The sequence below is a fragment of the Leptidea sinapis genome, chromosome 12 (assembly GCF_905404315.1).
Source record: "Leptidea sinapis chromosome 12, ilLepSina1.1, whole genome shotgun sequence".
NCBI lineage: Eukaryota > Metazoa > Arthropoda > Insecta > Lepidoptera > Pieridae > Leptidea > Leptidea sinapis.
This window is the reverse complement of record NC_066276.1, coordinates 15244412-15269399: the sequence shown is the minus strand read 5'-3', so window position 1 is coordinate 15269399 and position 24988 is coordinate 15244412. Positions and strand designations below refer to the sequence as shown.

General features: G+C 35.6%; 1 protein-coding gene and 1 non-coding gene across 2 annotated transcripts in view; one reads left to right on the top strand and one right to left on the bottom strand.

The window, feature by feature from the left end:
• Positions 1–24731, bottom strand: part of LOC126967281 (transcription factor SOX-14-like) — a 31194-nt gene extending 6463 nt beyond the window's left edge. The window contains exon 1 of the mRNA XM_050811757.1: positions 24425–24731. Within this exon, the coding sequence (XP_050667714.1) occupies positions 24425–24627 (203 nt within the window). The 5' untranslated portion in view covers positions 24628–24731. The remainder of the gene's footprint in view (positions 1–24424) is intronic.
• Positions 9497–9570, top strand: Trnac-gca (transfer RNA cysteine (anticodon GCA)). The gene has a single exon. It is a non-coding gene; the product is annotated as a tRNA-Cys (tRNA).
• Positions 24732–24988: the final 257 nt, after the last annotated feature.

The window sequence follows — 24988 nt, the reverse complement described above, 5'->3', positions numbered from 1 at the left end:
TATGAATATTTTATATACGTTCACAAAAATCGTCACCTTTTTGCTCATACTAGTACATACATACATACATAAAAGCACGCCTCTTTCCCGTAGGGGTAGGCAGAGACCACTTCTTTCCACTTGCTACGATCCTTACATACTTCTTTCGCTTCGTCCACTTTCATTATTCCTTTCATGCATGCTCTCCAGTTTAGGGTACTCTAGACCTGGCCTTTTTTCAAGACGTCCCTGATTTTTCACTGACACTTTCATTCACACTGGCTTTATACACTTTCTTCGTCAATCGTTCTTCATTCATTCTCTCGACATGTCCAAACCATCTCAGCATTATTATAACACTATAAATAAGGGATTGCTTGTAACTAATTCTTGTAGGCATCATAAGATACATAATACCTTTAAGGGTAAACACTTTACTAATAAAGTCCCAGCCACTGTTCAGGGATTAGCTATGAATAAATTTAAATGTTTTATAAAAAATGGCTCTGCCGTAAATCCTACTACTCCACAGCTGAATATCAAAGTGATCGGACAGCCTGGGACTAGAATTAAAGATATTATGTATCTTATGAAGCCTACTAGAATTAGTCACAAGCAATCCTTTATTTCTAGTGTTATAATAATGAAAATAACTATTAAGAGAAAAAAGATGACAAGTTTTGAACGTATATTAAATTTTCATAAATGAACTGAGAATTAATTTGAGAATTCAATGAAGAAAACAATCTTGTGAAGAGGCGCGCGAAACCCAATATTGGTTCTAGGAGTCGGTAGGTTGAAAGTTCTGTGCGTGCGTAAAGACCTGGCAGTAACATTGAATGGCAAAAGCTCAAGAAGTTCGACAAGGGACAAGTTATTTCATACACACATATTAAGTTCTTAAGATGACACAGTCTATCAAGTGACGTCCTTGGCTTAGTGAAAGTAAATTGTGTATTTTTAAAAGTTCATAATAGTTAGCCCTACCACACCATACGATTGTTTAAGATACGCAAGAAATTCTTTTGTACAGTCTCCAGTTGTGTGACATATATAGCATAATGGGGATTTTATGTGTCTCAAATCGAAATAAAAATTATCCCATCTCTCAATTTGGACTTAACTGCACTCCATGAAGTAATCCCCATTAAGGCGAAGGGTAAACAGAAAACATGCAAACAAGGTGTTTTTAGACAAGTTTTGTGGTGAAAATATAGGATTTGGAGCTATGGACACTACTGTATCCTGTTACACATACCCTTAAGTCTTACTTGTAGGTTGCTAATGCTTATTGTTGGTTAAAGTTAACACTCACTTATGAACTACTAGTTTTCTTGTCAGTTAAACAAGTTTTTTCTCGGCATCATGCATTTGTTTAGTATACTACTATCATAAAAGTTGTTCTTATAGATTTTACTTTTTAACGTAGGTACATTTTTTTTATTTAGTCCACAAAACTGACTACAATTATATGGATTGCAAAGTAGTAAAATATACAAAAATACTACTTATCAATTGAGTCTACTGGATGTGGACGTGGCATGCATTTATTCAGATTAGTAATAAATAATGAGGATTGTAAGCAATTAAGCAGTTTGCGCCTGTTAAAATGTTACATTGTCAACCCAAGATTTTTGAAAATATTGGCTTTGTTACATAGGAGCCGTGAACTCATATCGCTCAAGGTCGCCGGCATATAGTGTCGCCTTAAAATCGATTAGGAGTTCACTGGGAATAAACATCAGGATACTGGATTTATACATATTAAGATATATCTAGAGATTTCTATAAATAACTGGAATCATAAGACCACACGGTCCTAGACATATCTTCGATTCATCGACACAATCTTATCATCCGAAATAACAAAAGTTCAACGACCGGTCACTATCAATTCCTTCATTACTCTGTTTGTTAGACAAACATGATAACCACAAGAAAAACATTCGAATATCGATATAAAAAACATCGATATCGCTTATCGTTTTTTGGTTCAATTTAATCGAGTTTGGTCAATATCGATACGATTCTTGATATAAAGATGGATTTCTTTTCCTTATTGGGATTTCAATCGTGAGTTATTACTTTTTTATGTACCTACCTATATAATAGCCAAGTGTGTGTCGGTTACGAGCTTAATTAAAAATACTTAGGCTGGGTTGCATCATATTAACTGTTATAGTTAAGGTTTTAGTTTGCAACATTGCCAGGCGAATATCAAACTGGCGAGTCAGTGATGAAATTTCGCTATCGGATCACCGACACATAGCATACGACATCTTGACTTGCCTCGAAAAACAACTATATACGTTTAGGGATCCAAAGAAAACAAACTGGACTGTCTATAAAGAGAAACTCAGGAGTAATTTGGAGAATATCCCTAAGCGCATCAGAACCCTGGATGAGCTAGAGTTGGCAGTGAAAGTAACCACGGATGGCATCACTGACGCCTACGAGGCTAGCTGCCCTCTCTCCTTACAACACTCAAACAGGAAAGTGCCTTGGTGGAATTCAAACTTGAACAAACTAAGGCAGAAATCCAGAAGGCTGTTTAACAGGGCTAAAAAAACCCAAGAATGGGAACCCTACAAAGAAGCCCTAACAGATTACAACAGAGAAGTTAGGAAGGCCAAACGAGCATCTTGGAAGAGGTTCTGCGAGGATTTATCTAAAATTCCCCAAGGATCCCGAGTACACAAACTGCTCGCCAAGGACAAACCTAGCCAAATCGGCCTGCTTAAGAGACCAGATGGATCTTTTACAGCCGACGACGTAGAAAACGTAAGAGTACTGATGGCCCACCACTTTCCGGGGGCTACCTATCAACCAACTGTAGCAACGCCTACACAACGGCCCCTTGACGAGGACTGGCGTAGAGCGGCAAAGATAATCAGACCCCGGGATATAAGGTGCGCCATCAAGACTCTGAAACCCTACAAGTCAAGCGGTCTAGACAACATTTTTCCAGCGCTTCTTCAAAAAGGCCTGGATATCCTAGTACCGCTACTAGTCAAGATATACCGGGTAAGGTTTGCCTGGGGCTATCTTCCAGAGCAATGGACTAGGGCTAAAGTACTATTTATACCTAAGGCAGGCAGAAAGGACTACTCCCTGCCAAGCTCCTTCAGACCCATTAGCCTAACCTCCTTTCTCCTGAAGGTTATTGAGAAAGTCCTGGACAGACACATAAGAGAAAATGCTCTAAGCCTAAAGCCCATTCATAGTTCTCAACACGCCTACTGTAGAGGCAGGTCTACAGAAACGGCCCTTCTACAACTTGTGGATAGAGTCGAGAAGGCGTTACAAGACAAACAGATTGCACTTTGTGCGTTTCTAGACATTGAGGGCGCCTTTGACAATACCCCGACAGACACGCTAGTGAAGGGACTAATTAACAAAAATGTAGACTCCACCACTGTCAAATGGGTAAGGTCAATGCTCTCAAATCGCAAAGCTCTAATCTCCCTCCATGGGACATCACTGGAGCTATACACTACGCGAGGTTGCCCACAAGGTGGCGTTCTTTCGCCATTTCTATGGACACTAGCAGTAGACGAACTACATAGTAAGCTGGCAGAACTCAGAATTGATGCACTAGGGTACGCAGACGACCTAGTTATTATCGTCAGAGGTTTCTGCCAAAGCTTACTAAGCTCTATACTGCAAAAGGCGCTAAACACCATCTCATAGTGGTGTACAGCCAACAAACTGTCAGTCAACGCAGGAAAGACTGTTATTGTGCCATTCACGAGGAAACGGACACTTAACAAACTGAAGTCTCCCACCTTGAACGGCTCTACTTTGGAATTCTCAGCTGAGGTTAAGTATCTGGGAGTCACATTCGACCAGAAACTCACATGGAATTCTCACATCGACAAAGCCGTGAAAAAGGCTAAAACAACCTTGGGTGTATGTCGACGTCTGGTAGGGAGACATTGGGGAATGCGCCCCAAGATCCTCCTATGGCTATTCAAAGCAATTGTGAGACCAACAATCACATACGCCTCCATTGTGTGGTGGAACAAAGCCAACCAGAAAACAACTGCAGACAGACTAAATAGCCTGCAGAGACTTGCCTGTATGTTGGTAACCGGAGCCATGACGTCTTCTCCTGGTGCGGCCATTGAAGCAATGCTAAACCTACCGCCTCTTCCACTGTTCATACAGCAAGAGGCGAAGGCAAGCATGCTGAGGGCAATCGCCCAGGGGGGTTCATGTAACTGGATGTCGCAAACGCTTAGGACCTTAGAGGACTCAGTTCTGCGAGACCACATATTAGGCATGTTACCTGATCAGATGATTCCACAATTAATCTCTGTTAAACACTATATCGTGGAACTACCTTCCAGGGACGACTGGATGAACAACAAAGTCACGTGGAAGGACGGGAGCCTCATGTGGTTCACCGATGGGTCCAAAATGGAAAATGAAGTCGGCTGTGGGGTCTATGGAGAACGCCCCAGGTTTAAATCCAGCACAAACCTGGGAAGCTTTACCTCCATATTTCAAGCAGAAGTGTACGCCATCCTGGAATGCGCGGAAACCAATATCCAAAAAGGCTACTTCAATCATAACATATACATTCACTCTGATAGTCAGGCAGCATTGTTGGCTTTAGACGCTGACTTGACGTCGTCTAAGTTAGTCAATAATTGCGTCGAATGCCTGAATTCATTAGGCATGAAAAACAGAGTGATTCTCAGATGGGTCCCAGGGCACGCCGGAATCATAGGCAATGAAATGGCCGATGAGCTCGCAAGAGCTGGGGCTAAAGCAGTCCGATATGGTCCGGAACCCATTTGTGGACTGCCAAAGAGCGCCATCCGACACACCCTGAGTAACCAATGTAAACAAGAAGCACTTAAACGCTGGAACAACTCTTCAGGTTTAAACCACTCTAAAGCACTGATAAGGGCATTCAACAGTAGCTATGCTAATGAAGCCCTATCATTGAACAGGAAAAATCTATGCATACTCACTAGGATGCTAACCGGGCACTGTCGCCTAAACAAGCACCTCAGTGTGGTCGGCATCAGAAGCGACAAGGCTTGCAGGTTCTGCCTTGAGGATGATGAAACACCTATTCATCTACTCTGCGACTGCGGCCCACTAATGCATAAGCGTAACACAATCTTTGGCAACTACTTCGTACCACCAGATAGTGTTTGCAACACTCGCGTCAAGGAACTACTGCGGTTCGTAAAGGCGGTAGGGCTTGACGATGAGCTTTAGTATGAGTGGCGAACACAATAGTCCAATTCTGGACGCGGTGTTACTAGGAACCTTTTAGGACCAGGAAATAGCCACCCTCTTCAAATAATAATAATAAGGTTTTAGTCAAATTTAACAGTAACATTGACTTTAACATAGATTGCGGAAAGTAACTTAGTGTTAAAAAGTGAAATATCAGATCAATATCGAATATTTATATGAAACTTTAACATGTCGCTATGTAACTATTAACAATAACTGTAACTGGCAAAGATTGGACGTTTACGGTTAACAGTTAAAGTTATGACGTCATCTAAAAATTGTCAAATGTTGAAACTCATTTTTGGAGTTTACTCCTTAAGAATCGAGTTTCATATAAGGCGCCCGGTATGAGAAAAATATGGAGAGTAAAACCTACTCATCAAATGAGATAGTAAAGTTTTTGGTGCGCATCATTTCTCGCGCACCTTTCACTTTTCAGTTGTATGTATGTGTGTGTGTGTGTGTGTAGCCAGCATACACAGTATACTTCTTGATAACTTACGCATGTGGTATAACATACCTATTAGGGTGTGCCAAAATGTAACTTCCTTGATGGACCTTTTAAAATTGGAATTTTGAGTTCCGCTTTTAAAAGGTGTTGTGTTTGGGCATTTCCTGACATATTTTAAGCGTTAAGGTTTTATTTGATTTTTAATTAATACGCTTTTATTAGCTTCTGCTGTATGTCTGTTTGTAATCGACTCCATTGGACAAACACAATCGTTCTTGAGGAATAAACTCCAGTCGTGCGTCGGAGCTGACACACACACTTATTTTATTTAACCGGTACTTTAACATGTAGTGTTAGTTGGTGCAACCCAACTGTTTAGTACGTAACTCTCTGGAGTACTGCAGTGTGGTATGGAACTCACTATGACGTTTTCAATAAGCGCTCGGAGAGTGTACAAAAGAGATTTTCATGGCACCTACCTTATTCGTGTAATTTGGCAAAGAAACTCCGAAACTATTAAGATCGCTAGCGCTTCTTTGGTTTACGGCCGTTCCCAATATACTATCTACAGATAGAGATAAATTACTAACTTCTACTGTCAGTAATAAGCTGTCAATAATCTGATGCTGTCCCATTATACCCGATAAGTCATTCTTATCGCCTTATATTGGAACCCGTGAATTCCAATTTCCATACAAACTTCTATCGCTGGTAAGCTATACGTCGTCCCATTGACAGACAGCGTGTACGGATAAGGTGAGTTACCATCGATTAGTTTATTGGGACAGAAAAGTCAACGATAGTTAGTAAAACTAAGGGTAGATAGGTTATTAAAACGGCCGTTAGAGTCCCTCAGTAACCGCAGATAAGTGCATGATGCTGTATTTTTGTACAAACTTGTCAATTGCACAATCGACAGTCCATATCTAACTTCAAACTTAAACATTTTTGTTCCAATAACACTGCCTAGGTCCAAGAAATACATACACTCCATTTATAACGAGTTCAGCACAGTCGAATCTAGGCCTTGAAGAAAGCACCTTGAAAACCGCACTGTTGAAGTCCGCCACACATTTACCACATCACAACTGAGCTCACAGAACACTAACGTACCATACACACAAACACACACGCGCACACAGAGTTTTAGCTAGGTCTGAATCAAAAATGTAAAACCAATATATTGTCAATTGGTTTAGTTGTAAGTATTAAATATCGGCAAAAACTGGCCTCCTATTTCCTCTCCTTCCTTTCCTTTTCCGAGATCCCCCTCTTATATTTCTATATTATACACGTATATACATATCTATGTATTTATTTACCTTAGCTTTAAGTTAGTTTTAAGCTCTAGTCATTAGTTTTAAGTTAGGTGACGTGATAGCAAATAGCCAGGTTTTCCCAGTTTCCTGGATTTTCCCCCACAAACCTAATGTATTAGTTTTCTAAGCATAATAAAGATATATTTCTCAACACGAAGATAGGGTTGTAGAAATAAGTTTTCTGATACCTACATATATAAGGCTTTATTGTAAATTGCTTTAATAAGTAGATTATAAGTAATTTTATATATATCTTATTAACAAATATAGAAATTTGAAATTTTAATTTTTTTCTTCCGCCACACATCCAGATGGTGAGGATGATATCCTAAATTGTGGCGTATCGTACGAAGGTGGAATTTGGCGGCAGGAATCAGGTGAAAAATCATTTAATGCGCCTAGAGAGAAGTAGTAGAGTGACTTGGTCATAACGCGTCCGCCTTAGCCTTTAGGTACGAATCTGTATCAAACGAAATTATATATCACGACGTATTAGGCATTGTCTAAATACAACAAAAGCAACAGCAAACGACAGGTCTTCCTTCTCTTTCACTCAACGCACCACTCAATCTCTTTCTCTTTCGCTCCATAGCTACTATGGGCTAAGTTTTTTTTTAAATTTGAATTTACTGCTCTTTATAGATTGCACTTACACGTGTAAAAACGAAAGTTTAACACAAAAATATAAATCTAATATATAAAATTTCGTGTCATGGTGTTTCATCGCCCTAAAGGTTAAGGGTTAAGGTCCATACGGATGTTTTTTTAAATTTGTTCGATTATGAGTCAGTATTAAATAATACATACAACTACAAATTTTCACCCATCTACGATCAACAGGTACTTTTGTATCGCGATTTTAATATCGGTAATACAACGTTTGCTGCGTCAGCTAATATAATAATATAAGAATCATATGAAATAGGTACGTCTATCTAAAGATGTTGTCATGTTGGCGTTATTTTAGGAAAATTTAAACGTACTACATTCTTTTATACAATGCAAATGAAAAAATTTAACTTGTGTCGTCTAATTTCGTTCTGATAACTTATCCCCTATGTACAACATTAAGTTATTGTATTTAAGCTTCTATATTGCAAATGTCAACCAAACTAAATAATAAACAACTTAGGTAAAGTATTTTTGACACAACTTTACCAGTGGGAGGCTCCTTTGCACAGGATGCCGGCTAGATTATGGGTATCACAACGGTGCCTATTTCTGCCGTGCAACAATTATGTGTAAACGTTACTGTGTTTCGGTCTGAAGGGCGCCGTAGCTAATGAAAGTACTGGGCAAATGAGACTAAACATCTTATGTCTCAAGGTGACGAGCGCAATTGTAGTGCCACTCAGAATTTTAGGGTTTTACAAGAATCCTGGGCGGCACTGCATTGTAATGGGCAGGGCGTATCAATTACCATCAGCTGAATGTCCTGGTCGTCTCGTCCCATATTTTCATAAAAAAATATCTTGGAGAAATCAATAGAATACAACGGTATATTTAATACGATATAATTACATCTATATATATAAAATTGAATTGCTGTTCGGTAGTCTCGCTAAAACTCGAGAACGGCTGGACCGATTTGGCTAATTTTGGTCTTGAATTATTTGTGGAAGTCCAGAGAAGGTTTAAAAGGTGAATAAATAGGAAAATGCTGCTAAATTAAATAAAAACAACAAATTTGTTTTTCCTTTGTTGTGTCCATACATAATTTCTATGAGAGAATTTATTGACGCACGGTTTGACAGTTCTGCTGTGAAACAATTTCATTACGACAGCAGGGTGCATATTTTACGAAGTAATTTTTGATGTTATGATATATTATTGACAATTTCATATAAAAACATTATTTTATTTATTATATACAGAACAACGTCTGTTGGGTCAGCTAGTAAATTGATAAAAACATCCATGACTTGGCTCAGAAATAAACATTCAATTTCATCATATAAATTTTTGTATCCATCGCAAGAAATCTCTTGCTTACCTGGCCACGGTAACTAGCCACTGGTTTATATAGGTCTTGAATTAATTTTATCTCCAGTAGGTATAATAAAAGTCATAATAATAGGTTGATTTAAAAAAAAGTTACCTTTCTTTCACAATTTGTATATCTTCTGAATCATCTGTGTATATGAAAAAGTGTCCGTCAAATTGCATCAAATTAGGGTGGCGCCACAGTAGTATCGGGGTAAATCTAATTAATACACAAATAAAATTTGAAAAACAAAATTTTATGAACGATGCGGGATTCGAACCCACGACCTCCAGCGCAGCGTTCCGTGCCGATGCTCTAACCAACTGAGCTAACCGTTCGAGTACCGCCTCGTTATAAAATTCTGTTTGCTTTGTTCAACTCTCAGGTTGTGGCTTCATCTACAGAATCTACTATACAGTTGATAACCTGCTCAACCCCAATAATTGCATATTAGGAAATTAACTTGAGATGTCGCTCTTGTAAATCTAAACAATATTGTTTAGAATACTCGAACGGTTAGCTCAGTTGGTTAGAGCACCGGCACGCAACGCCGGAGGTCGTAGGTTCGAATCCCGCATCGTTCATAAAATTATGTTATTCAAATTTTATTTGAGTATTAATCCTAGAAGTGAGGGTTATCACTTTAAAAACATAACATATTGTTTAAATCTAATTAAATTATTGAATAATTATTTACTGTTATGTACAATGTAACGTATTGAAATTTTAAATAATTAACTACTTTAGTCGCCAATAATATTAAATTCTTTAACTCAGCAATTCAATTACTTTACAATTGCTACATTCACCAAACTTCATAGCATACCCTGTGCCTACAACAGCGCCATTGTGGAAGCTTTTTGAACTATTATTTACAGCACAAGCTGGACACTTTTTCAACTTTTCTCCCATACGAGATGGTTCTCCTTGCCTCTACCCTCCATAAGTAAGTATTAAATGTTTAAACAAATCAACATATAGATTATAGATAATTATAATCTGTGGCGCGGAATTGACAATCCTTGAATGCTAACCTTTTTGACATTCAGTATCAGTAATTGTCTGTTTGTTGTAACATTGTCTGTATCTGGAGTAGGTATAGGAATGGTATCGTACGATCAAACACGACTTGATAAAGGTATGCAAACATGGGCGCGTCTTTTTGTCCAGGCTGACCGATAATGCACGTGGGTTACCAAAATGTATGAGTCCTTTATGTAGCTATTATAAATGTTTTATTTGTGGCGACCATATAGGCGTTATTGTATTGATCATACAGTGAGGAACTGTTGAATTTTCGAAAGCTTTCTTCTAGGATATGGACAATCAAATACCAGTGGGTGGGCTCCTTTGCACAGGATGTTAGCTAGATTATGGGTCAAAGGCGCCTATTTCTGCCGTGAAGCAGTATTGTGTAAGCATTATTGTGGTTCGGCCTGAACGGCGCCGTAGCTAGTGAAATTACTAGGCAAATGAGATTTAACATCTTATATCTCAAGGCGACGAGTGCAATTGTAGTGCCCCTCGGAGTTTTTGTGTTTTTCAAGAATCCTAAGCGACACTGTATTGTAATAGGCAGGACGTATCAATTACCGTCAGCTGTACGACCTGCTCGTCTCGTCCCTTATTGTCATAAAAAAAAATATATTTAAAGATTTTTTTCCTGCATTTTAGTACACATATAAAATACAATATTTTGAGAACATATTCTTAGTAATTACAGAACGAACTCCTCAAAATTCAGATAATTGCTATTTCTGAGCATGAAGAGATGAATCCGGGACTCCGTTGCTAGCTAGATTGGGTAATCTACGATTTGATCAAATTAATGTATTACAGATTGATGGTTTTAACTTAAAACTATCTGTACGCGCACCCCTACAAGATAGGTCTCTACTCGCACTCCTACAAGATAGAGCTCTACGCGCACTCCTACAAGATAAAACTCTACTAGCACTCCTATCTAAAAACATCAGCTCCGTGTAGTAAATCTTCTATACCTGTCTATATTTGTAGTATATTTTTACACAGTTTCACTACACAAACTGAGATCTAACTCCGGATTATGACTAAAACGCCGCCCACCTTGCAGATTACTTGCAACGAGCGTAGTATTTCGGCGTAGTATTTGTTGCCACGTTTTACAAGTGCCAGGTATAAATATTTGAAACTGAGAGAATTATATTCATACCATTTACAGCTATATTATACTGGTGTTACAAAATAAACACAAATAAATAATGTAATATAAATAAATAAATAAATATCTATTTATTTTCTCCTCACAAAGATCTTAAAGCTAAAACAGTACAGTAGTGTTACATTTTTTAACAGATAGTATTTTGTGAGGAGCTGGTGTCTGAAGTAGGTTGACCCTGTATTACGGATCACCAGGACCACGCGAGTGTAAGACGTAGCTTGTCACGCACACTAAATTAATATATTCCTGGCCTGTTTTAACTGGTTGTCTAACAGCAAGAGACTCTATCTAGACGTATAAATTATGTAAGAATTAAAGCTTCCAAAAAAAGGTTCATTAACTTTTTAAACATCAGTAAAACTAAACATAAACTTGTTGTGCCTACTACTCGGTTGGGTCGAGTTAGTAAGTCTTTTGTTGGGCGATGTATATGCTTCTACAAAATGATTCCAGAAAATGAACAAAACAAATGTGTTACGAAATTTAAAAGAATTGTTAAAAAACGTTTGTGTGGGAAAGGTTATTATAGCATAAACGATTTTCTTAATGACACCACGAACTGGGAATAAAGCGAACACCCTCAGACTCTTTAATTATAAATGTTTATTGTACGATAATCGTATCGTGTCGTAATCATGTTTATTGTATGTAATCCATATTTTATATTAAAAAAAAAGCCCGCTGAGTTTCTTGCGCCCATTCTTCTCAGGTCTGAGGCAGTCTCTTTTGAATGGGTGCTAGATATTGACGTTCAATAAGTGATTTTAAATCCTATTTTGAATAAAAATATTTGAATTTGAATTTGAATTTGAATAAAACTAGTTAGGCACAATAAGTACTTTTTTTACTATAATAATCTTTTTATTGCCTTTCCAAACAACTTCAACTTGCAAATATAATACAGAAATAGTAAAAATATTTACTAGAACAATGAAACTAAAACTAAAAAAAATAATAAATATAATATGACTAGCCGTTCCCGCCCTCTTCGCTGGGCGAATTTTAAAAGGAAATAAATTAAATTTTATTCATCTTATTACAAATATAATAAAAAAATAAAAGTAAGTAAAGTAAAGTAGCCATAAAACATCTAGGATCAATTTCGGATCGAATGGTGGTAGTCTCATGTCGATACGATCAGTGGTTTAGGCGTGAAAGAGCCTGAAACAGCGACCATTTTCATTATATATATATATATGTATAAATATATGTATATACACTAGCTTCCCTTAGCTAAGATACGCGCGACTTCGTCCAGCGAAAATGACTAAGCACGTAGTAATTATAAAATTCTTTATTTTTTAAACCTTTATTAACTTTATATTATATGAAGATACCGCCATTTTTCATCAATTTATATAGAAATAATCTGATAGATATTTAACAACTTTAAGTAATCTACCAACTATAGTCAGTTAAAATTAAGTTTATTTTTTACCTCCTGAGAAAGTTGGAAAGATATAAAAAATTAATTAGCTATTCACTTTAAACTGTTCTCTCAATTTGATTTCTGAACGACGGGGGATACATCAAAGGAAATATTTAATTGTTGTTTTTATTTAATTCCGAGCATTTTCATATTTATTCACCTTTTAAACCTTCTCTGGACTTCCACAAATAATTCAAGACCAAAATTAGCCGTTCTCCAGTTTTAGCGAGACTAACGAACAGCAATTATTTTTTATATATAAAGATAACTAAAATATATTATTAATATTAAAGGGATTCCCCTTTAGGCAAGGTTCCGAAGATACTGGCAGCGTCCCCCCTTTGAATAGCTAGACAATTTTTTTCCGATGTAGCTATATTATTATTATTAGTACTTGTTTTAATTAAAGTCAAGCAAAAGACTACATACAAGTGAAAGAAGCGTTAAAGTGAAGAACGTACCAAAAACAAAGGAGTAACCCTAGCGAAGTGGAGACATAAGCTTGTTTTTATGGAGCTGGCGTGGAGCGATAACGGCCCGCCCCTAACAATACCAGATATTATAGCCTCAATGCGAGATAATTGTCTTTGGGGACGGTTTTTACAATTGATTTGTTATGATCGTTTGTTCATCTGATTCGATTAGGCGGAGTGAATATTAAATTAGAGTTTTATGGGGGCGAATGTTTTGTACGAAATGAGACATTTGGTTTTACATTGAGCTTCTATTGTATCAGTGATTATAATGTGTTGATAACTTTTTTAAGCGCGATGAATATATTATTATATGGGTATTATATGAACGACGGCCAAGAAAAGACGGGTTAAGAACATTTTTTTTATGGTTAAAGAGGACAAACGAGCGTACGGGTTACTTGGTGTTAAGTGATCACTGCCGCAAACATTCTCTTTCAACACCAGAGGTATCACAGGAGCGATGCCGGCCTTTTAGGAATGTGTACGCGCTTTTTTGAAGGTACACATGTTGTATCATCCCGGAAACACCGCACAAGGAAGTTTATTCCACAGCTTTGTAGTACGTGAAAGAAAGCCTTGAAAACCGCACTGTGGAGGACCGCCACATATCCAGATGGTGGAGATGATATCCTAACTTGTGTCGTGCGAAGGTGGGATTTGGATGATCCAAATCTACAAGCACCTTAAATTAAGGCACAATAATTAGAATTATTGATACCACAGAAAATGGGAATGTAGCGACCGCGGTCAGGCTATAAAACAATAAGTTTCATAGTACATATTATTTTGTACCCATTTTTTTGCTGAGTTTGTTGCGCCCGTTCTTCTCAGATCTGAGGCATATTTTTTCGAATTGGTGGTCATTTTGACTTTCAATAAGTGATATCATATCCTATTTTTAACCGACTACAAAAAAGGAGGAGGTTATCAATTCGATCGGTATTTTTTTTATGTATGTACACCGATTTGTCTGAGATTTATGATCCGATTTATGTACATATTTTTTTCTTTAGTTCGCTGCAGAAAAGTTGCCATTTGGTCTCATAAAAATTATACATAGTTGGGCCCAGTAGTTTTCATTTTATGAACTTTTATGAAAATTTTGATGATATAATTGTTTTTTGTGTACGGCTTTTTTAGGAGTTTTCATTCAGGTTGATTATATATAATAATTATTAAGTGACACTAAAAAGTAAAAAATAAAAAAACTAAAAAGTATCGACTTACAACCTATCAATAGGTAGCACATATAAATAATAGCATTTTATTAATTGTATTAAATTAAATTTTTAGTTATTTGATACTTTTCAGTTTTTGGAGTCGGTTTATTTAAACGTAGTTTTTTTTATGAATATATTTGAATTTACTTTTTAATATTTAGCAATTCCTCAACCATTTATGTGTTCATTTCATATCTTAGTTCACTGAGAACTAATGTTTAATTTTTAGAGTTAGAACAATATTTACCAAATCAATTTGTACAGAATTACAGTTGCTTATATATACTGGTAAATAATAATAATAATAACTTTTATTTCCCAAATATTACAATAAATAATAGTTATATAAATTAAAAATATGTTTCTAAATTATATTATAAATTATTAACCGACTTCAAAAAAGGAGGAGGTTCTCAATTCGTCGGTATGTTTTTTTATGTTTGTTACCTCAAAACTTTGGACTGCGGGAACCGATTTTGATAATTCTTTTTTTATTTGAAACCTGGTGCTTCCCGTGTAGTCCCATTGCAATTTAGTCCAGATCTGACAATGGCAACTATGAGAAATCCATAAAAGTCTTTAATTGGTATGTGCGCGACAAATTTAAGAATAACTCAATATGGCGCCAACCGATTTCTATAATTATTTTTTTATTGGAAAGGATATACTTCAAAGATATTATTGATTATTGTGTTGGCGATGCTAATAAATAAATAAATAAATAAAGGAAGTTTGATGAGAATTTTGGTTAGGTTCTGATTATGGGATCCATGACAAAGAAACGAAACTCTTGAATTCTTAGGAGCAAATTAACAATAGATACTAGGCTAAATCTTTTTATGCTATCCAGATATATAGGCCACCTACCGTAACATCGTTATGGTCAAGTAATTGTGGTAGTCAAATATGATGATTAATAGAACTCCTTTACGAGTTGACGACGACAACATTTCAAAATTTAGTAGATCTAGACAGATTTAGACAAATTATTAGTTAGTGTAGTTCAGATTCACTAAAAATCTAAAAATAAAATTTAACAAAAAAACAAGCGACTTCAAATCACTATTCCAAAACAATAGATATAATATGCACTAAAAAGTATGAAAATAATTGCGTATTTTTATACAATCTAATAAATTAATCTAATCTAGTAACGATTGTTGTTAAAATAATAATAAAAATGTAACTTTAAGGCGCGGACTGACAAGGATTGTAAACGCTACAACCAACCCTACAATATTTGTGTTGATCATGTGGCTAAGCTGCAAATGGGCATTTATTTTACTGATTTTCTTTTGTTTATTCAAAATTTACATATAAAATTGAATAATTGTTCGGTTTAAGTTTTAGAAAAGTACTAATTCTATTCAATTCTTTAAAAAAAGAATATTGTTATCGCTGAAAATTTTGAGATTTTTGACTCTAAAGTTTATATTTGGGATGCAACTTCCAAATTTTTTATTGGATATTTCAAATTATATATAAATATTCTATCAGGTTTAAAAATTTCTTGAGATCCTTCTTTGTTCACTGTATTTTTTGCGTCGGAGTATTTTCATTGCGTTATGTTGTAATCGACTCCCTAAGAAACCAATTTTTGTGGACATTGTGGTATGACCGCGCCTTAACACGAAAATCTTATGTGAAAACACGTGTTTTAATCCTTTAAAAATGTTGTAATTAAACACAACTATCATAGAAAGCGTGCGACAGTGAAGAACATACCTTTCTAACCGTGATACAACAAGATAGAATAGGATAGCAAGTATGGTGTTACTGTAACTGATTTTCACTAACAAATCGTAAATATTCAGCCACGTTTGGAATTATTTAACGCACACGAATAACGAATAACATAACAAATCAAAATTGGCCACGTATCATCGGCGACCATTTCTGCCGTGAAGCAGTAATGTGAAAACATTACTGTGTTTCGGTCTGAAGGGCGCCGTAGCTAGTGAAATTACTGGGCAAATAAGACTTAACATGTTATGTCTCAAGGTGACGAGCGCAGTTGTAGTGCCGCTCAGAATTTTTTGGGTCTTTCAAGAATCCTGAGCGGTAGTGAATTGTAATAGGCAGGGCGAATCAATTTCCATCAGCTGAACGGCCTGCTCGTCACGTCCCTTATTATTATAAAAAAAGGGACTGTCAGTTCGTCTATACGCTAGTATTAGCTAAGTATTAACACATGTTAATGTAAGTGACTTTCATTGACGAGACGAGCTGGATGTTCAGCTGATGGTAATTGATAAGCCCTGCCCATTACAATGCAGTGCGGCTCAGGATCTTGAAAAACCCAGAAATTCTGAGCACCAATACAATTGCACTCGTCACCTTGAGACATAAGATGTTAAGTCTCATTTGCCCAGTTATTTCACTAGCTACGGCACCCTTCAGACCGAAACACAATAATGTTTACACATTACTGCTTCACGGCAGAAATAGGCGCCGTTGTGGTACCCATAATCTAGCCGGCATCGTGTGCAAGGAAGCCATCATCATCATCCCACTCGTAAAATGGTTTATGTTTTTCAACTCAAAATCCTATAACACAATTGCAAATACAACTTTGAACAATAATACCGTATACCTACATAATTTATCAAAACGTTCTCCCTAATTCAAATAAGAGTATATAGGGGATAAGATGTACAAACATCCGGTCGTGATGTCTTATTTGCTCGTCCTTTCCACCGTTCTTGTATCGTTAAAACTTTTATTTGCCCTCGTGGTATCTACACTGATAATTCCCAAGAATAAATAATGCATTTATTATTAATTCAAAAAGATTACAATGAAATTTTATTTAAAAGGTGCTAAGGTGCTTCTGAACACTAACTACTACATATAATTCTAACTTAGAAGGTTATAGAACTGTGATATTTTTAACATAGGTCCTCTTAAATATTTGAGAGCAAAATTTAAGGTTATAAACACCTTAGCTGTTGCTTCTCAATATATTCTTGATAATGTTATGTATGCACATAGGCACATAAGTGAATTAGCTAAAAACTGTCATAACTATAATGTTAACACCATAAATCACTGATCTGTACTATATACCGCTGGACTGGCGGCTGTCAAAATGCTTTTGTGCCTCTTGGATATTCGCCCTTTTGGCGATGTTGGCCATGTAGCGAGAGTCTGCGGTACTAAAATTATTGAAGACAACCTCAGCAAACATCGTTAGATGGTGGGAAACTGTTTACAAAAAAGAAATGTGTACTTTATAACGTTGACTCATGAAGTATAAATAACACGGAAAACGAACGAAATTAATTCAAAATGCAAAAATACTTCAGAGTATTATACCTATCTTTGCAGCCATTTGCATTATACGTCAAAATTAGTTCTCTGGACACTCGCGAGTGGCGTTTCAAATAGGCACAAAAAATTTCTTTCAAACATATGGAACAGCCTGTCCAGTGGTATTTAAACAGGTCTGTGCGAGAAAGGATATTAACGGAAAGAACTAATCACAAATCGTGAGCAGTTAAAAATGATGGAGGATCCTGTGCAATGGAACCTCACACTGGTAGATGGGTTCTTGGGATATATCAGCACCAAGATCGCTGAAGTGTCATCTGATCGCCCGATCAGGTGAATATACTGCCACGACTGGGTCGCGAGTCGTTCGTTATTTAGCATGGGGACTGCGGTAGACCTGGAGGCTGGAGCTACTACCACAGCTACACTCCGTAAGCCGTACTCTCTAAACTGGCCATCAATCAAGTCCAGCGGATTAAGTTCGGGACAAGATGACGGCCAGTCTTCAGCTCTGATAAAGTCCGAAACGTTCGTTTACATCCAAGACTGCGTAGACCGAGCTTTATGACCCAACGCCGTCTTTCTGGAAGGACCATTCTTGGTTATTGAACATGGTGTTGTTAAGGGGCTTCACTACCTTCTCAAGAATCTTGATACACTTGTGCCGATGTTTTGATTCCTTTTACACAAAAGTTTGGCTCAGTCACTCTTTCATAGCTAATACCCCACCATACTATCACTGAAGTCGGATAGTGCTCAGGTTGCACTCTGTCAACTAATTGGAAAGCTTCCTCAGAGCTTTGAGCATAAAAACGGTCATTTTGTTTGTTAAAATGTTTCACAATTGTAAAAAAATCTCTTCCATCAACAAAATTTTTCTGTGACCTCCCTTTGCGTACCGCTTCAGTAGTTGTTTCGATTTTAAAACCCTTTTCTTTTTTAAATTATCAATTAAGAAATGACCAGTTCATCTCTTAAAGGCTGCAAGTTCTAAATCATCTTTTAAAATACGCGACATGATTCTTGGTGCTATCTTCATCTCCCGCGATAAAATATTTTCTTTCGGACAGGATTTCTTCGAATTCTTTCCCTACTGCTTTGACCACCTTTTTCTTACGGACACTACGTGGACGAACAGATCTTTTTCTGTCAAAACAGAGGAGAGTCTCATTGTACCTATTAATAGCCCGGTACACAAATATTTTACTAATACCAAGCGCATGGAGAGTGTTAAAATTTTCATTTGGCTCCTATACCTACTTTGTGTAATGCAATCACAGCGATGAGGTTCTCTTTATCACCCCACTCCATTTTAATATCACAAAATATAGTGCAATGTATTAGCGCCAAAAGGAGAAAACTCAATGAACAATCGTATAAAAATGACAGATTCCAAATTCAAATGTAATATTTTGTTAATTTTTAATTGTAACAGAATTTATGGCCAGACTAGGTATTTACCCTTAAAACTATTATGTACCTTACGAAGCTTTATACAGTCAATATGTTTTTACAATTGAACTTCTTTGAATCTATTGGGACCGGAATAATTTCAGATCCATTCCCCTTCTTTCGCCACATAAAAAACCGTAGATTAAACCCGGAATCTCACAGTATTCTGATAATTAATAATTATAATACACCATAATGGCATTTACAACAACACTCATAGTATAAAAGTATATAAATATTTGTTTAAATATGTTTTTGTTCTAGCGATAAGTGTTAGGTGTTCATTTTGTTTTACAGTTTCACTTCAGAAAGAGAGATAGCGGGCTGAGTTATTTAACTGACTATTAAGTCAACGTTCCGTTTGTTAATCTGTGTTTAATTAGAGCTTTACAATCGTAGCTTACTGAGCAAATATGTATTTCAGACAGTGGTCTCAAATTAAGGATGCTAGTAAAAAACATAAGGGGTTTATTGAAGCGATAGAAAAGGTTGTGTTATCTTTATGATAGAAATAATAATGAATAAATATAGAAGAGCTATCTTTATAACGCCCTTACAGTAACTTTAATTTGATTTTACAAGTATTCTGGCCTCACGCTAGGATTTCCTGTGTCGGGGGTTCCAGTCTCTTCCCCTATATTAATACAAAATAAAAATAAAAGTTATATATTTAAATTAAAACCCGGGTTTTGATGTTATTTGATAAAATGTAATATAGCCGCAAAATAAAAACAATTCAGTTCAATAACGTCCAGTTAATTAATAGTGTAAATACAATGATATATTGACCTATGCACTACGAAATGCTTGCTATTAAATTAATTTCATTACATTTTGAAAATAATTAACTGGACCTACCAAACCAAAGACGGCATAATTAGATATTTACCTACCTACTTAGCAGACTTGTAGATTTAGTAGAACTTCCTTATGTAAATACAAAAAACACTACACTAAACTGTGGAATAAAACACATAACTTATAAAAAAATAAAATACTTATTAATCAAATAATTTAAATTTTTATGTGCAACAACATTTATGTACATGAATAAAAACGCGTTTATTATTATTATTGTATTACACAGTTAGTAAGTACAAATAAGTATGTATTTTAACAGTTGGAGGTTAGATTGATCGCTTTCACACTCATATATCGTCTTATCCTATTCCTAAAGTATGCAAATATGTCCTTTCGTAAGTAAACTGGTTAAACTGTAAGTAGATCACCATAAAACAAGGTACGTAATCACTCTTTACAATACTCTAATAATTACAATTCTTAAGTTTGAGGGTAGAGTAAGAATCCGATCGACATAATGAACAATAACAAAACTGTAATGGGTCTGGCGGCCGGGCAGCAGGGATGTAGCTTGGTAGACCTGTATGACAGTAATGTCATGTTGCGAGGTAGTAGAGTTGGCGGTCTGAAATCGATCGAAGAATCGATTTTTGACCAATTGATTGAATCGATTGAAAAATGTTTTATTTTTCTTTCTACTAAAAATATAAAATAAAAATAAATCTCCGACACTAACTAATCGGGGGTCAATTTTTAGAGTTTCGAATCAAATTGGCACTGAGCCGGATTATTCTAAATGTAAATCATTCACCAGTGGGAGACTTTGTTGCACAGGCCGGCTAGATTATGGGTACCACAACGGCGTTTTTCTGCCGTGAAGCAGTAATGTGTAACTATTATTGTGCTTCGGTCTGAAGAGCGCCGTAGCTAGTGAAATTATTGGGCAAATCACACTTAGACTTTACATGTTATGTCTCAAGGTGACGAGCGCGAGTTTTTCAAGAATCCTGAGCGGCACTGCAGTGGGCGTACTTATAACGATCAGCTCGTATCGTCCCTTACTGTCATAAATAAAAATTAGATATCCAATAAGTATTTTATAATATTTTAATTTGGGAGGCATAATTGGGGCGCCGCGGCCGACTCCTCATAATGTGGGATAAGGGCTAATAAGGACAAAAATTAAGATTTTCAGTTAATCTATATTACCTAAAAAGAAGGCTAAAAACTTTAACGGACTGGTTTCGTAGTGTGTGATCTCAAAATCGATTCAAATACAAAAATATCGATTCGAATCAATAAATATAAATTGTACCTAAGTTATAATCATTTGCTAAACTGCAACACAAAGAAATTGATGGCTTTATTGCCGTAGCCGCCATTTACTGGAAAATGTATATAATATTTTATTTTATTTAAAATTGAATCACCTGTTCAAATCATTAATTCCGATAGCCAGATGATGGCAACAATTAAATTACCACATTCATTTCATTTTGACGCATGAGATAAACCTAGGCGGCAAATGGGCATTCTCCTTTGGGTACTTTTGACCCAAATTTGAGATTTTTCTAACTTTTAAAAATTAACTAAAAGTCATAACTAGTTTTCTCGCGTTGAAAAGGCTCTTCCATAAAAAGTATTCCGTATACAACAGTTCAATGAATTCTATCTTTGATTTAAAAAGTTATACTAAAACTAGCTGACCCAGCAAACGTTGTATTGCCGATATTAAAATCGCGATACAAAAACTGTTGATCGTAGATGGGTGAAAATTTGAAGTTATAGGTATTTTTTAATGCTGACTCATAATCAAACAAATTTAAAAAAAAAGATCAAAAAAATAATTTCGTGTGGACCACCCTTAACATTTAGGGGGATGAAAAATAGATGTTGTCCGATTCTCAGACCTACTCAATATGCACTCAACATTTCATGAGAATCGGTCAAGCCGTTTCGGAGGAGTTCAATGTTTAACACCATGACACGAGAATTTTATATATTAGAGAAGAGATAAAGAAACCAATATAAATACATACTGCCTAAATTAGTCCTAAAAATACTCCTTAATGGATTGCATCATACCTATATATGTATGGTGTTATATAATTCACACTTATATTATTTAAACGAATTGATAATACATAAGTTAAAGTTATTAGTAAAAATAATTAATAAGTAATAAATTATTGAATATTATATTCTTGTATAATATTTTCCTTTTCTGAGATTACCAACCTTTGTTCAACAGAGATCTGTATGTATACTATCAATGTCTGCGCCTACATAAAAGCTTTTTTGAGATTTTTTTTACGACAATAAGGGACGGACTAGCAGGACGTTCAGCTGGTAATTGATACGCCCTGCCGATTACAATGCTCTGCCGCTCAGGATTCTTGAAAAACCCAAAAATACTGATCGGCGGCACAAATGCGCTCATCCCCTTGGGACATGTTGAGTCTCATTTGCCCAATAATTTCACTAGCTACGGCGCCCTTCATACCGAATCACAGTAATGCTTACACATTGCTTCACGGCTGATAAAGGCGCCATTGTGGTACCTATAATCTAGCCGGAATCCTTTGAAAATGAGCCTCCCATTGGTAAATAATATTATTGCGGGTATTTTAATACAGTACATAAAATAAAAAATAAATATTATATAAATTTTTGACATGTCTATGCGTTTGATTTCACTTATTTCAGAGGTCTTACTATAGCTGTAACTGTAGTATATAGTAAGGGTAGGTACCTACCACTTAAGGTGTTTTGATTATTAAACTAGCTGACCGTTCTGTGAATAGAAATAAAAATTATGTATTCGGGAATAAATAATTAAAAATGCAACGTATTCCTGAATGATTTTATAATATATAGTTATAAAATTATAAGGATTAATATCGTATTTGTGTAAATAAATTTGAAATTACCGCTTAATAATTTCCAATTTTTTAAGTATTAAAATCCACCATACATTAATTTGTTTTATCTCAAAGCTGAGACAGCGTTTTCGTTGAAAGCCAGACGGCTTATTTTTTCTGACATCTCCAACAAATATCGTTAATGTATACAAATACGCAAGAAAACACTTAACACATTATAATGTAAAACCTTCCTCGAGAATCAAGCTATCTATTGGTGAAACAGCTTCAAAATCGGTGCAGTAGTTTTTGAGTTGATCGCGAACAGACATACGGACAGACGCGGCGGAAGACTTTGTTTAATGCTGAGATAAGCTCGTGTTTGAATAAGTCATTTATGACATTATAACATTAAATTGTATATTTATTTATCAAAATGAAAAAGATTATACTATAATTTTAATAATGTAATATACCATCTGATATACACAACCACATCGTTTTTGTTCATCATTTTATTGATCATGATAATATTATGTTTTATTATTTTAAACTAGATAGCTAGACGTAATTATAATCTAAGTAGTTAAGTTCTAAGTAGTCTATACTATGACAGCTGTGAAAACGTCGAAAAAAATAGACTTTAGAACTAACCTCTACTTTGAGCAATTCACGTACACTAACACACAGTAAAGTGTCTTACAAATCGTGAGTGTAAGAGATAAAATAACTTAATAAAAATTTAATTAAATACACATCTTATGCAAACCTTTACCTTTAATATTAATAAAATACTATTATTTATATGTTATGTTATGCGACCTAGTGATAGGTATAAAGTCAGTGTAAAAAAATATACCAATCGAATTGAGAACCTCCTCCATTTTGAAGTCGGTTAAAAAGAATTTTAAATATTTTGATACGTAGTTCTTTATTTAAAAACGAGAGAAAAGATAATAAATAATAAACACAGAGTGATAACCTTCGCCTCTTTTGTCGTATAAAAATTAATATTTGCTAAATAAAATAACATTTTAACTAACTTTATTTTATATAATGCTACTGTGTCACTTACTTTGATACGAATATTTTAAATCTGTAAAGTTTACTACATTTAGGTACTATATTCAGTACACCAAAAATCGTAACAATTTGAATTGATTTTATTTGTTAATTCTATAAAGTTATCCATTCTATGTTTTTTTACATTACTCGTATCATGTTTAATATACTGCGAAAGTAGATCGTCACATCTTTAAATATATATATACCTAAATCCAGTGTCCTGATGTTTGTTTCCAGTGAACTCCTAAACTAATGAACGCATTTTAATGTGGTTAACTTCATGGAGTGCAGTTTAGTCCAACTTGAGAGATAGGATAGTTTTTAATTTCGATTTGGGACACATAATTATTTTTACTTCCAATATTTGTTTTGTATGGACATATTTTCTATGAGAGAATTTACTGACGCACGGTTTGACAGTTCTGCTGTGTAAAAATTTCATTGTAACAACAGGGAGCATATCTTACGAAATAATTGTTGATGTTATGATAAATTATTGATGATAGTATTAATTATTATATTATATTGATATAGAATCCTCATATTTTTTGTTAGACTATTTCCATCGATTAGGTGTAAGCTAATTAATTATTTGAAATATATTATTGTGATATTTTTTCAGTTCTACAACCATGTGTCTTTACTGCAATCATTTAAAACTTACCTCAGTCTCTTTGCTTCGTCTATGAAGGGTCGCTTTTCCATTTCAGTGAGGAGTTTCCATTCCGCGCCCAGCCTCTTTGATATTTCTGAGTTATGCATCTTAGGATTGTCTTGAGCCATTTTCCGTCTCTGACCCCTCGACCAAACCATAAAAGCATTCATTGGCCTTTTAATATGGTCAGTTGGCTGTTTACCGAGCGACATTATATAATATTTAATTAACTCTGTTCAAAAGTCCATTATTTAACACTTTAAATTATTTAATTGTCCATTATTTAAGACGTTATAAAATTATTCAAAATTCAAAAATCGAATTGTTCGAAACTCAGATGTGTCTGAGACCGCTGTTCCCGCGCGATCGTGAAAAGCTCCCAAAAGCTCAATGAGTCGCTTTTCTTCGCTGTGTCGTTTACTGCCCGATGTCACGCTCGCCCCTCTATCCCACCCCGGGCAGCCAATCAGTGGGCGCCGTGGGCGGACGCAGGCCTCTGATTGGCCGAGGCGCCGTCCGTCTCGAGATTTGCAACAGGTGACGTGCTTGTAAGAATGTTTATTAATTTAAATT